The sequence below is a fragment of the Bombus pyrosoma genome, linkage group LG3 (genome assembly GCF_014825855.1).
Source record: "Bombus pyrosoma isolate SC7728 linkage group LG3, ASM1482585v1, whole genome shotgun sequence".
NCBI classification, from domain to species: Eukaryota; Metazoa; Arthropoda; class Insecta; order Hymenoptera; family Apidae; genus Bombus; species Bombus pyrosoma.
The window spans coordinates 13,886,113-13,898,677 of NC_057772.1; the positions used below are offsets into that span (position 1 = coordinate 13,886,113).

Sequence of the window (12,565 nt, forward strand, 5' to 3'; positions counted from 1 at the left end):
GCACTTCTCGAGTCACGGCCACGCCATGGTAAGCCGCACCGTGGCCACGCCGCGCCGTGCCGTGCCACTACCGCGGCTGCGGCCAGCACGCGGACACAGACGTGTACCGGTGTACCACCATCGCTTTCAGAACTGCTGCTGCCGCCGCTGTTGTTGCTGTTCCTGTTGCTGTTGCTGAACTATAGCTGGATTTCGAACGCGCATACAATCACAATCTTTCTACAAGATCCTAACACCTTTCCTATGTGTAGCTCGAAGCACGTGGAACGTCCATTTCGCTTCGTTATACACTCTGGCAAACGAGTGAACACGCCAAAGCCAAAATCAACGCCAGAGGTTGAGCGCTGTGCACTTCTGTGCGCTTCACTCAACTCGTTCGTAAATTATAAGTCTTGGGGACATGGTTCGGCTTGAAATACTGGTACTGACACGCGCAGTGGGACGCGGATGCATAAACGCGCCGACGAACTGGAAAACGACGCAGCGGCTTTCGAACAGGGACGTCCGGAACGTTCGTTCCAGTTAGCGCGGAACGTCGTATATGCGACGTGAATACGACATCGCGTGACAGTCCACTCGTACACTCCGCTTCGTCGACTTTATCGGACGCGATACCGTGATTCAGGCATTCGACGATGGTATCATCGCACGCCTGCCGCTTCGAGCAGGTGAATTTATTCCTTTTTCAAACTGACTTTAACATGACCGCCATTCTAGATCAATCTTTGTTATATTTCTTCCACCCGATATTTACGAGTCTTTGAAACGTATCTAAAAATATACGTGTAGCTATATACTTTCATACTTTAATCGATCAATAGAGCTTCTTTCTCGCGAACCTTAAGTATTTTAACGTTTAAATCGAGTAAATGACAAGGAAAATTGACGTGTCTAAAATTTTCTATTTAAACTGACATGACATATTGCTGGAAAACTGCCAAAGAATCATCCCACTCATCAGCATTTAAAGTACGTTCAAGATGCATTGCCAAACGTGCCAGTGATTAACAGATGCCGCAGTTGTTAGCAACTACCAAACAAATCGAGGCTTATCACGGATTACATCTCCCCGAGGGGCTCTTACTTCCTACCACGAAACTAGGATCTATACTTGGATGCCAGATTTCAAATATTATACCTTGCCTGCCACTTCCCGCTGTCATGGCTTATGTCACCCTGTCTTTTCTTTACCTGTCAGGTAGAAAGACACAACCTGTTCCCTAATGGGAAAGCTCCTTTGATAGGATAAAGGGGACGTTATTTTCGTTAGGATTGATATCGAGCAAATACATTGTATTGTAAAATTAGTAATATCTCTAAGGAATGTTATAGATCCTATATCAACAACAAACAGCGAATAATCCTTCGCATCAAGAGAATTTTCTGTGCATAATTCCGAAAATATTTTTAAGGTGATATTATATTTATAGCAGTGAGTTTGGAAGAGGACACATCAGAACAAAGTTAACACAGTCATTTCGAAAATTCTTCTGTCAAACATACCAAGTAAAATGGCAGGCTAAAAGGGACTCGTGAATGCAATATGTATTACGCGCATGAAGATAATATAGAGCCTCAGGGAGGTGGTGGCCGACTGAGTTTATTCCAAAAGACAACAATAGAATGCATCGGTAGAGCGTATTGTATGCAGGAGGGCGTGGTATGGTTTACAATACCTGCTGCATTATGTATCTCATGCCCGTGGTTATCTCTGTGTGTTGTAATCCTAAACAACCATCTATACACGCACTTCATGAGGTAGCTACAGTTCTAACAACAGTGTGATTCACTTATAGATGGCCCAAATCATTTTTTAAAATTATTTACTCACTATTCTACCGAATATTGATACTATTGACGAAGTCACTTGAGTTATTCCTTGATAAGTTTCGAATAATAAATTTTATATAGAGGAATATTTACTAGATTTTGACGTATTAGATTTTGTCTATAGAATTAAATTCTTCACTTCGAAGTAGATATAAAAAGTGTTCATATTTTTTATAATATTAGAATTTATATAAATGTTACACTTTCGATAAATATTTGCGAAAGTGTACCAAAGTGTACCAAGCTTTACCAAGCGTAAAATAAAAGCGTTTGCTATATATACTTGCATACATTTCTTCTAACTTTTAGGATTATTTCCTTTCGTGTTAAAACTCATGTGAGAAAGGTAAATGATCAGTCATAGGATAAAGGAGCGATAAAACGAAAAACGCGGCTGCAGATTAATACGTATAATGTATAGTGCCCAATTGTATGATAGTTTAAAAGATTCAAATCTAAATGTCCGTGTTATAAATGTTGCCATAAAACGACTGGACAAATTCAAGCTTATACTCGATGCTGAGCGAAAGAATGAACTAAAGGAATACTTCGAAAGCTACTTTTTACATAACTTTTGTCTTAAATTCCGAAAGGCTTTTAATATTGCGAATATAATTCGGGAAAAAATCATATTATTATCACTTTGCTGTGAGTTAATATATGTTGCATTAATCACTACAGCTCATTAATCACTATCTAATAAGTTTTGTGGAATTTACCCGGAAAAGCGTTACCCGCTAATGTCCGCTGTAAGAAGATACGTTATAATTGCATGGTACTGTTTGTAGTTATTAGAAAGAAAAATAGTGAATATAAATATTAAGCCGGACTGCTAGTTGATTTCGTTCTTTCATTCGTTCTTTCGTATAAAAACATCACTTTCCTGGTGTGAAATAGGTAATATTTTATTTTCTTAATGGTCGCACATTTAGTCATATAAAAAATGCAGCAAAACGAACAACAGATAATCTTAATGACGCTAAGTAAGCTGTAATAGAAAGGAGGATAGAACCCAGAAAAACGGTGCTTTGAGAAGCATCAGAAAGGAAGAAAATGGGTGTATAAATCTGGAGAGTCGGGAACATCGTCTAGCAGCTGGTTTCCGTCACTCATGCGGTTCCTTTGATCTTCCACACGTCTACCCCGCACTTAGGCGCGTTTTCTAACTTAATTTCAACTCGGTTGCACGCCTAACACTGCTCTCAGTTGCAGTTTGTTTCCGTTGCGGCAGAATGTCAAAGACACTGAGATTTCGGAATTCATCCCATCTCGTTTGCTCGATGACAAAGGCGAACCACTACGGCTTACATTGCACTTTCATTTCTCCTCTAATTAAGGCTTTTCAAGGTTTATTACAAACTTTACCGTGCATGTAATGTTTAACGGTAGTTACGAATATTTCAGAAAATGTAAGATAGATATAGAAAGGAAAATGAAAATGAAAATAAAAATGAAATAAATTTGTTATATGTAAACATAGTCTATAGTCTGCTACGACTATATGTACGTATATTGAATCTACTTTTTAACTTATTTAAATTTATTTTCTTTAATTAAAAATTATTTAAAAATTATTTTTAAATTTATTTAAATAATCTAAACTAATAATTTGAACAATGAAAATAATAATAATAATAATGATAATAACGACATATTGCCGTAGAGTGTTTGCTTTCTGCAACAGAAATTGTACGCAATACAAAAGAGATATTTCTACCTATCGTTGATGTGAATTATGTTCGTTGTATATAATTTGGATGGTTTTCGTAACAAGAAAGTAAATATAAACGACATCGAGTAAAGCTAATGGACACGTTTAAAAATCGAAGGTATGCACTACCGTCCCTCTTAATTAAGTCTCTTAGTCCTCAAATATAGAACGTCTGTTGGCAACGTCGTGAAACGCTTTGTAATGTCGCTGACGTCCGAGAAGACACAAAACACGCCGAACACAGGCGTGCCATTTGTCATTCCTACAATTAAGGTCGAATTTGTGACAACCACTTAACGGAATAATGCATCAGAAGACTGGTTTTTGGCTCCTCTTAATAGTCCAAAGACACACTGTAGAATGTTAATGCACAAGGACTTCTTTGACGTTTGGCTCGAACGAAACGAGTTCCAATTCTCACGAATATTCAATAAGTATGTCACTATTATACGTATATCATACTATTATACACATTCTCTCCCCAATTATAAAGTTGTACGAACTTGTATCGAGTCTTTTGACGAAACCGTCAGTTGCTTATATAAAAACCAGTTTAACGTATCGTACGAAAAGAGCTGGCAGTAATAAATTAGAATAGTAAATTTACTTCTTGAATTTCTTGCACAATAATTTCGAGGAAATCTTTCTTGATGAACATAGATAATCGTATTTGCAACACATGGGAAAAGTAAATAAAGAATATAAGCGAGACGAATGGAAAATATATTCTTTTTACAAAGCATCGAGTAAAGAATCTGAACGCAGAATACAAAAGTATAACGCAGTGGAATTTCAATAACTCGAATTTCAAAGGAAAAGCTAAAATTTTCAAGCTGTTAAAATTTTTTGTTTTATCGAGCTTTTCGAGTAAGAGAAGTTTCACAAACGAAAATAACTTACACATGTATGTACGTGCACGTATGTACATTATACATACATGCTAGCATAAGGGTTAACACCATGGTGGGTACAAGTTGGAACACAAGTTGCTTGTTTTTCTTATTTCGGTTTTCCTGTAAACATTATACATGTAACATGTAGATTAATAGTGTTTCGTGTTGTAGTAGAGGCAGCAGTGATCAAACTTGGACTAGCTTTTGAAATTCGAATCATAAAAGTAAAGTACATATGTACACGTAGCAGATAATTTTTTAAGGTAACTTGCTGAATGAGCGTCACAAAGTTTCGAAAACCAAGAGAACAATCAAAGTGAGGCAATACAGCGAGCATTGGAATCCTATTCGTTCGAACAAAAAACCAGTCGATTATCATAATACGTTCTGCTAACGTGAATTTCACGTAAGTCTGTACTGGCGGAAGTGGAGTCACGTTCTGTAACGTTACAATGGTTCGTAAATAAGTTCGGATTCCAGTAAAACCCCCATTCACCCGAAACGAACAGTGTGATCGTGTCACGTGTTAGCGAGATAAACGGTTCAGTTAACCGTTGGATACAAATCCGAGAAATCTCGATTCCAACTTGATAAAGGACAAATCTTTTCAGCTCGGCGATCAGCGATTTATAGTAGATTAACTTTTGTATGTTCCAAACGTATCATTTTTCTAATTCCCTCTATGACTTTACATGTGCTAAAACTTTGATAAAAGCGTTATTAGAAATCAATAACTTAAACATTAGTCGTGTACAATTAATGTGATATAATACGTGTATATAGTTACGTATTTTAATCTTTTAATAATTATATCGTATATATACTTCTTGTTTTAATTTATAGGATAGCTTACTTTGATATTCAACTCCAGAGTAGTTTATTTAGAACACAATTGTTAATCAAACATTTATAGTCTAATGGCATAATTGAAAATTCCTTTTCGGATTATTTGTATCAGGAAAAATAATAAATTATAATTTTTGTAAAAACATATTTTTTTAAATATTAAGTTGACATCAGACTATATACGAAAATGTTATTAGATAGATAGGTACATTTCAAATATAAAATAATAACAAATTAATAACGGAATTGTTATATCAATACATATCAGACATCCCTTTATAGAAAACGTTGTTTTATATTTAAAAAAAATTAATTCTTTTAACATTTTCCAACAATGTATCTTACCTTGTTTTTCGAACATACATTTTGTTAAGGCAACATTACAAATGCATATAAATCAATTAAGATAGGATATATATAAATACAAAAATAAATACTTGGCTGCAATAAAATATAAAGCACACCTTGAACAAAAAATGGAAATTTATTATATATATATAATATATATAATAATTATTATTATTTATAGATTAGTATTGTTAAAATGGTCATGGTTGAAAAGGGATAAGATTAAGAAATAATTTAATATCTAACAATCTACTAATAAAATCCAATATCTGGTATTTCTATTCTATTCGTTTATTGTACTGAGGCTTATACCTATTACAACGTTTTATAATATAACGGATAAATAAAGAATTTCAGTGTAATATTCAAATATTGAACAAAAAGCACACACAATATAGGAAAATATTTAGCAGACGACATCAATGTAACTGAAAATTATTTTAAAAATCAAAAATATTCTATTGTATTTTTACTGAAATGTATTATTGATGTATAAATGCTTTAATTCTTTTCCAAGATCGAGAAGATTAAATTTTCAATGACAGTATTCTATTAGAGCGTGTTTCGCCGTTATTAAATTTTCCTCTCAGAGTATATACATTTTTATGCGTTTTATTAACATTTCTGCCAAGTTATAATATTTCTAAAATCATTTTTCCAATAATCCAAAGAAAGATTACTTTGTATTCTCGCTTATGTACATACGTACATAACTACGTACTACTTAAAAAACATTTACGCGCGATAAGATATCTAACATTGTCTTGGTTCCTGTTAAAGAATTAACATCAAAAATAATGAAAATCAGTTGGAAATTATGACTGAACTGCTTAAGCAGTATAATTCCTTATTTCCCACCATTTATATTGTCTACGTTCGCGTCTGCGTAGCAGCTGTTAATAAGGAACAGGAAAAAGATAATGTTTCGCGTTAAAAAAAATACGTGTAAGTTTACTTTTTATCAGTGTAAATGTATTAGTTATTTGACAGATATTATAGGCAAATATTACCCATTTTACAGCCTCATAAAATATCACTTGTTTTGTTATAAAACTTCTAAATCGCATGTACAATAAGCAATTATAATTAAAGTTTCAAAAGAATTTATCAGCATTCTGTATCGAGATACATGTTTACATAGTTAAAAAGAAATAGCAGAAAATAAAGACCTTAAAAATCCGAAAGCTATATAGAAGATAAAAATAGAAAAGGAACACGTATAACAAATGAATTCTAAAAGAACAATTGTAAGAAGGTAAATGAAAATTACTAGTTTTATCTCGTTATTCATTCGTTTAAATAAATCATTTATTATAATGTGTTATATTTATATTGTACATAAATAACACCTGGATTGAAAAATATTTGCTGATCAATCGATCATCTCTTAATCCAACTAGTGGTCCACTCCAATAAAAACTGTACTACACATTGATAATTTTAACGTTTACGTAAATCAAAATATTCTCCATTACCTGGTAAGATTTAAAGATACGTTATCGGTTAAGTATCAATAATTATTATAGGAAACGATCGAAGAAGTTTGAAACAAGCGGCACAGGCTTAGATGGCTAATTAAAATGGACGCACGCAAGTAGAACGTACTGTGGAATGTAAAAGGGTGGGAGAAAGAGGTTGAGAAGGATTGGGGAGATCGTGTATGAGGACAAGGGTGAGTTGAAACAAATGAGCGTGTAGAACAAGCCGATCAAGGTATAGTGGAGCAGTTCCTAACAGAGAGCTGACGGAAAGGACGATGAAAGCCGACGGAAATTCATGACTGTCAGATCGAAGGCTTGTCCCGTGCAATAGCTAGGCATCGTAACTCCTTACCCCGTGCCCTTCGTGTCAGCCCCCGTGGCACGTCGTAACGAGGTACGAAGGAAGGCAGTCAGGCAGAGTCAGGCAAGGCAGCAGGCGTCACGCCCGCCAGTCATCGAGCTCGTCACTCGCCCACGAACGCTTATAAAGATTCTCGCGGGCAGAATGTAGATACGAGCTGTCAGCTCGACATGAAGCATGCCGCCGACAGTGCACGGACAAACGGGACAGGCACACAGGATAGGCGAATCTGTCTCTCCCTCTTTCCCTTCCTTTTCTCTCTCTCCCTCTCTTCCACTTCCTCTTTTTCTTTCTCGTTCTCCTCTTATTCATTTGTTCTTTCTCTTCCCTACACACCAGTATATAGGTTTGGCTCTGTTGGCCCTTTCATTTCTTCTCTCTTTCTCTTTCACCGGCCGACTTCCCCTGTCGTTTTCCGATCGTGTTCCACGTTGCTTCGTCTCTTTCCCGACCAACTGAACACGTCTTCGTCGATCTTCTCATCGGACGTGTGTGCCTGTGTTGGCCTACGTGTGTATCCACGTCGGGTCCCCTGCTAATCATTATGCCGGGCGAAGCGGTACGACAAGGCACCGCGCGCGCCTTCTTAACTTTTCATTTGCTTGCTGCGAAAGAACTCGTGAAAGATCAGTGGCTCTCATTCTTTCCTCTTTAATCCCTCGTTCCTTTCTCAATTGCCGATTTGTCTCTATGCGACTCGCGGAAATTCAACCAAAGAGCACAGAACCAGCTAATTATAAACATGTGATTAACGAAAATATTAGTCTTCTATAGTATATGTATGTATAATTCAAGTAAAATCTGTTTAAATTTACAAGTTTCTATTCATATAAATATGCAATGTACGTGCTTATGCGTAAAGCGCTGTCAAAGTGTCGGATGTTGATAATTAAATTGATGTTTTTGCGATAGTTAAGTATGATTCCATATCTTTTGTGCCTGTATCTGCATCTCTTAAATGATAATGTAACATTAAGTGTAAAGAAAAATGCAACATTTTATTGTATTTTACATAGCCACAGAGACAACCAGTCTTTGTAACGTTAGGCGAATAATCAAAGGGGAATGTTAAACGTTCATTGAATGAACAAGAGGCCAATTATGCAAGAATAATACGACGAATAATTTAACATAGTATTTTGTTATCGGTTAGAAAGTTGTTGCAGCGTAACGAATTTGGTCAATGAAAATGGGGACGCAAGCCTTTTATTGTGTAAATTGGCCGATCTAACGGACGCGACGGTCGAATATAAACGTTCGTTTTCCGGAATTCCTCGGCAAGCGAAAAAGCCGAAACACCCAACTTTTAGTTTGTTTAGCGTATATGAGATAAGCCAAACGCATTTCCATAAACGGAGCGTCGTCTGTGTATTTTTCAAGGTACGTGGAGCTGCCGCGCTTACGCCGTGACTTCCACTCCAGGTGCTAAGCATCGCAATGGCACCGTGAAAATGGAGTTATTTTATGTCGAGCTTATGAGGATCGTTTCAAAGAAAGGCTGCTTCCGCAGAAAATGGTTACCGTCTGTATACAGCTTGGTACACACTCTCAAATTTATACAAGCTGTTACCTTCGTTCTCATCGTCAGCTCTTTCTACTCGGCTATGATCTTGCGTTACCAACGGCAACTACAATGGTCGATTTTCGTCAAAATGGCGCGAAAGCGAAACTGCGCGTTCACGTGATACACCGAACGCGTTATTAGGTCATAATTATTTACAAGCCGTTTGCCAAACATCTGTGAATTCACGCGATCCGATGTCTAAGCTTCGTACCGAACATAATACATAGGACGTTTGAAACATTTATCGTCGTTTTACTCTTACGAAAAATTTATAAAATGGCGAAATCAACGTTTCACCTTTTTCTCTGACATCGCGTCTAATTAATGGAACCATCGATACTTTCATAAACTGAACACGTATCGAGTTGTACATTTTTATACTATGTATTTATTTATCGTTATATTATATCATTATATATTATATATCGCATCGTTTTTAACCTTCAAATGAAACATATGAGCAAATATGGCGAGCAGAAATATGAGAAGATAGGTTAATTAACAAGGCGAGTATTTCAACATTCATATTTTGTCTTCGTGAAACACGTTCCCGCGTTTTGGAAATCTTTTAGAAATTTCCAAAGCAGAACATGCCAAATATGAGGGGACTAGATCGAAAATTAGAAAGGCTGAACTGCCTTGTATTTTTGAGATTACCTACATAGACAGACTTTCATTGTAAAAACATTTCAAAGAAACTTTATGATCGTTAATCACTCGAAAGTATTATATATAGGTTATTTATTTAATTAAACAAATATTTACATTGGAATTCGTTTGTTTATGTATATTTGAAGAAGTTTAATGGAAGGTAGAAAATGATGTTAAAAATACAATTCCCTGGAGTTTGTTTTAAAAAAGTAATGTAATATTAAAATTATGAATGATGTGCGTAAGCATTATATTTTACCATGCCTAACGAAGTTGTTTAATGAAAGATTAATTGTATAATTAATATCTGCATGTGTAAAAAAAAAAAAAAAAAACGTAAATCATTTCAGTGAAATCTGAAATGCTAAAATGGACAATAGATATTTTACAAAGTGGGATAATGATTATTGAATTGATCAATTACGAAACGTTACAACGTATGTATGTATACCTATAGTAGGGCCTACGCAACAAGATGTTTTATGTTTTAAGTGAAATAGCAGAAGGAACGCGCGAGATATCGTAGAAAGTTACAGGAAGACGCGCGCAAAGCGTAATTGTTCACAGCTACTAATAATTAATGGCCCTGGAGCCGATTAGATAAAATTGAAACGAATATCATAAATATGCTGGGTTATTCTTGTACCGTGAGCACGATGTGCCTTATCGACTTTCTACTCGTAACTCAGGCGAATAGAGCGCATAAATTTCCGCCAACAATCAACAACGTATACTGGTTTGAAGGTGTGTTAAAGTAGTTTGAAAGTACTCATTACATGCCGTACGTTTTTTGTTCAATTAAAAGATTTATACTTTGGATTAGAAACAGCATTTTATGCAATCGGAGTGCCGCTGATTATCGTTTTGTTTTATCCGACAATTAGATGTACACATGTAGCGGTTGGTATAAATATTCTCTGTCAGATGAATAAATTTCAACAATTTAATTTCCTTTTATATTAATTACAAGTTAGCACCGATTATGCTAAAGACTGTAAAAAATATTTCAACTAGAATTACGACGCACATTTTTATCCTTAGATCTGTTGCTGGCGGAAAGAACAACAAATATTTTTAGAATAGTTATAGTTATAGAGTTATAGAGATAAAATAATTATAGAGTAGACATCTTGAATAAATGTAGTTATTTTATGAGAGAAAATTGAGTTTTAACAGAAACGATTCAAAAGTAATTTTTATTCTCGTTTTATGTTCTCTTCTACGAACAACTTCGAAATCCTAAGAATCGAATCGCTATTTTAAAAAATAAATACATACGTAATTGTATAAATTGAAGTTAACATGCTGTTTCACATCTAAGATATTATTTTACTTTTACACGTAATTTTCAACATGCTTCAAATTTGCTATATCTTATATTAAATAATGATAAATTCTTATATTAAAATAAGTTGTTTCGTCATAATTTTATTTTTAGTCCTTAAAGAATAAAGTTTAAAAATTTAAATAATTTAAAATGCTACCGATACTCCGTTACATAATGTATAATCATATATGTAAAATAAATTTTAGCAAATTTTAGTTCAGTAACTCAAGTCGTTTTTATCATTGGTGGTTATCATAAATAATATCAATCATTTGTAATCGTGTCCAAACAGGATAACATATTTATACATACTTACGTATTACACATTCCACGAATATCTCTATGACTTAGGTACTTGGTAAACGACCTTTCGACAATAACCTTAAACTATAGCACTAATTAACAATAGAACGAAACAGTATGTTTTAAACATGACCCTCGTTTAACAAACAGTTGTTTAAATTACTGTCTCAAAAATATTATATGTTGTCATTTTTATTGCTACCGATAAAAGTTTTTAAAAGGAAAGATAGTAAATATGCATTAGAATGTTATCGTATTTCTAAATATAATTTAAAGATAAATGACAATACGAAAAAACATTTTTTAACTAAACCAAATATTTAATCAGAAAAAAAGAAATAATATGTAAGAACACGAAATAATAAGTACATGAAGGAAGAATTATACGATTTAACGTCGATAGAACAACATTACCGATCTGATGGTGCTTCATAGGGGGCGATCAATGAAAGCGCTCGGTACTGAGAAATTGAATTTCATCGACTATTAGTCGAAGAAATAGCAAATGATCGTACGTCAGTCGAACCAGTTCTCTTTCATTTATAAACGAAAGATAGATCAGAGAGGTACATCTGATCGATTAATACCAAACCTGTTTTACATAAATCGATATCCGATACCGAGCGAAAAGAGAACCTGGTACATTGATAATTATTTCCAACGATCACTTGCCCCGTATCTTTCCTCGTCACCGTACTTATATATAGAGAAACGGTCCATGGTTTATTATCGTTATCATTACCACGACCATTACCAGCATTATTACTGAGAAACGGAGCACATCTGTTGTGTGCGGTATAATAATAATCTTGATTGTCTTTGACCCGCAGCTCACGCCACTTTGCGCGTCTACGTGCAATTATACTCTCATAAGAGAGACCGTTGCTTGCGAACAACCGCGCCGCCGAACAGGGGATAAATGAATTGATATTTTACACTAACGGCCAAGCGTTCGCACTCCGCCTACCGCAATTACTTAACGCCGTTATAAACTTTCGGCTTGTTCGTAACGACTTGCTCGGCATAGATTGCGAACTTATCTTTCTCAATAACCGTATTAATATTTTCTTCGTTAAGCATTTTTTAACCAACCAAGTTAGCATTTTATACAACTTTTACAATGAATATATTTTCAATATTTCTTACTCTTTAAATATTATACTATGAGTCAGTTCTGTTATCAATTCTTCGTTTAGTATATAATTTTACCATTTTTAACATATCGTACATAGTACATCATACTCCGTTAT

At 34.8% G+C, this 12,565-nt stretch overlaps 1 protein-coding gene across 1 annotated transcript in view; it reads left to right on the forward strand.

The window, feature by feature from the left end:
- Positions 1-7,879, forward strand: part of LOC122565701 — a 51,966-nt gene extending 44,087 nt beyond the window's left edge. The window contains exon 3 of the mRNA XM_043721931.1: positions 7,155-7,879. Coding sequence (XP_043577866.1) covers positions 7,155-7,195 — 41 coding nt within the window. The 3' untranslated portion in view covers positions 7,196-7,879. The remainder of the gene's footprint in view (positions 1-7,154) is intronic.
- Positions 7,880-12,565: the final 4,686 nt, after the last annotated feature.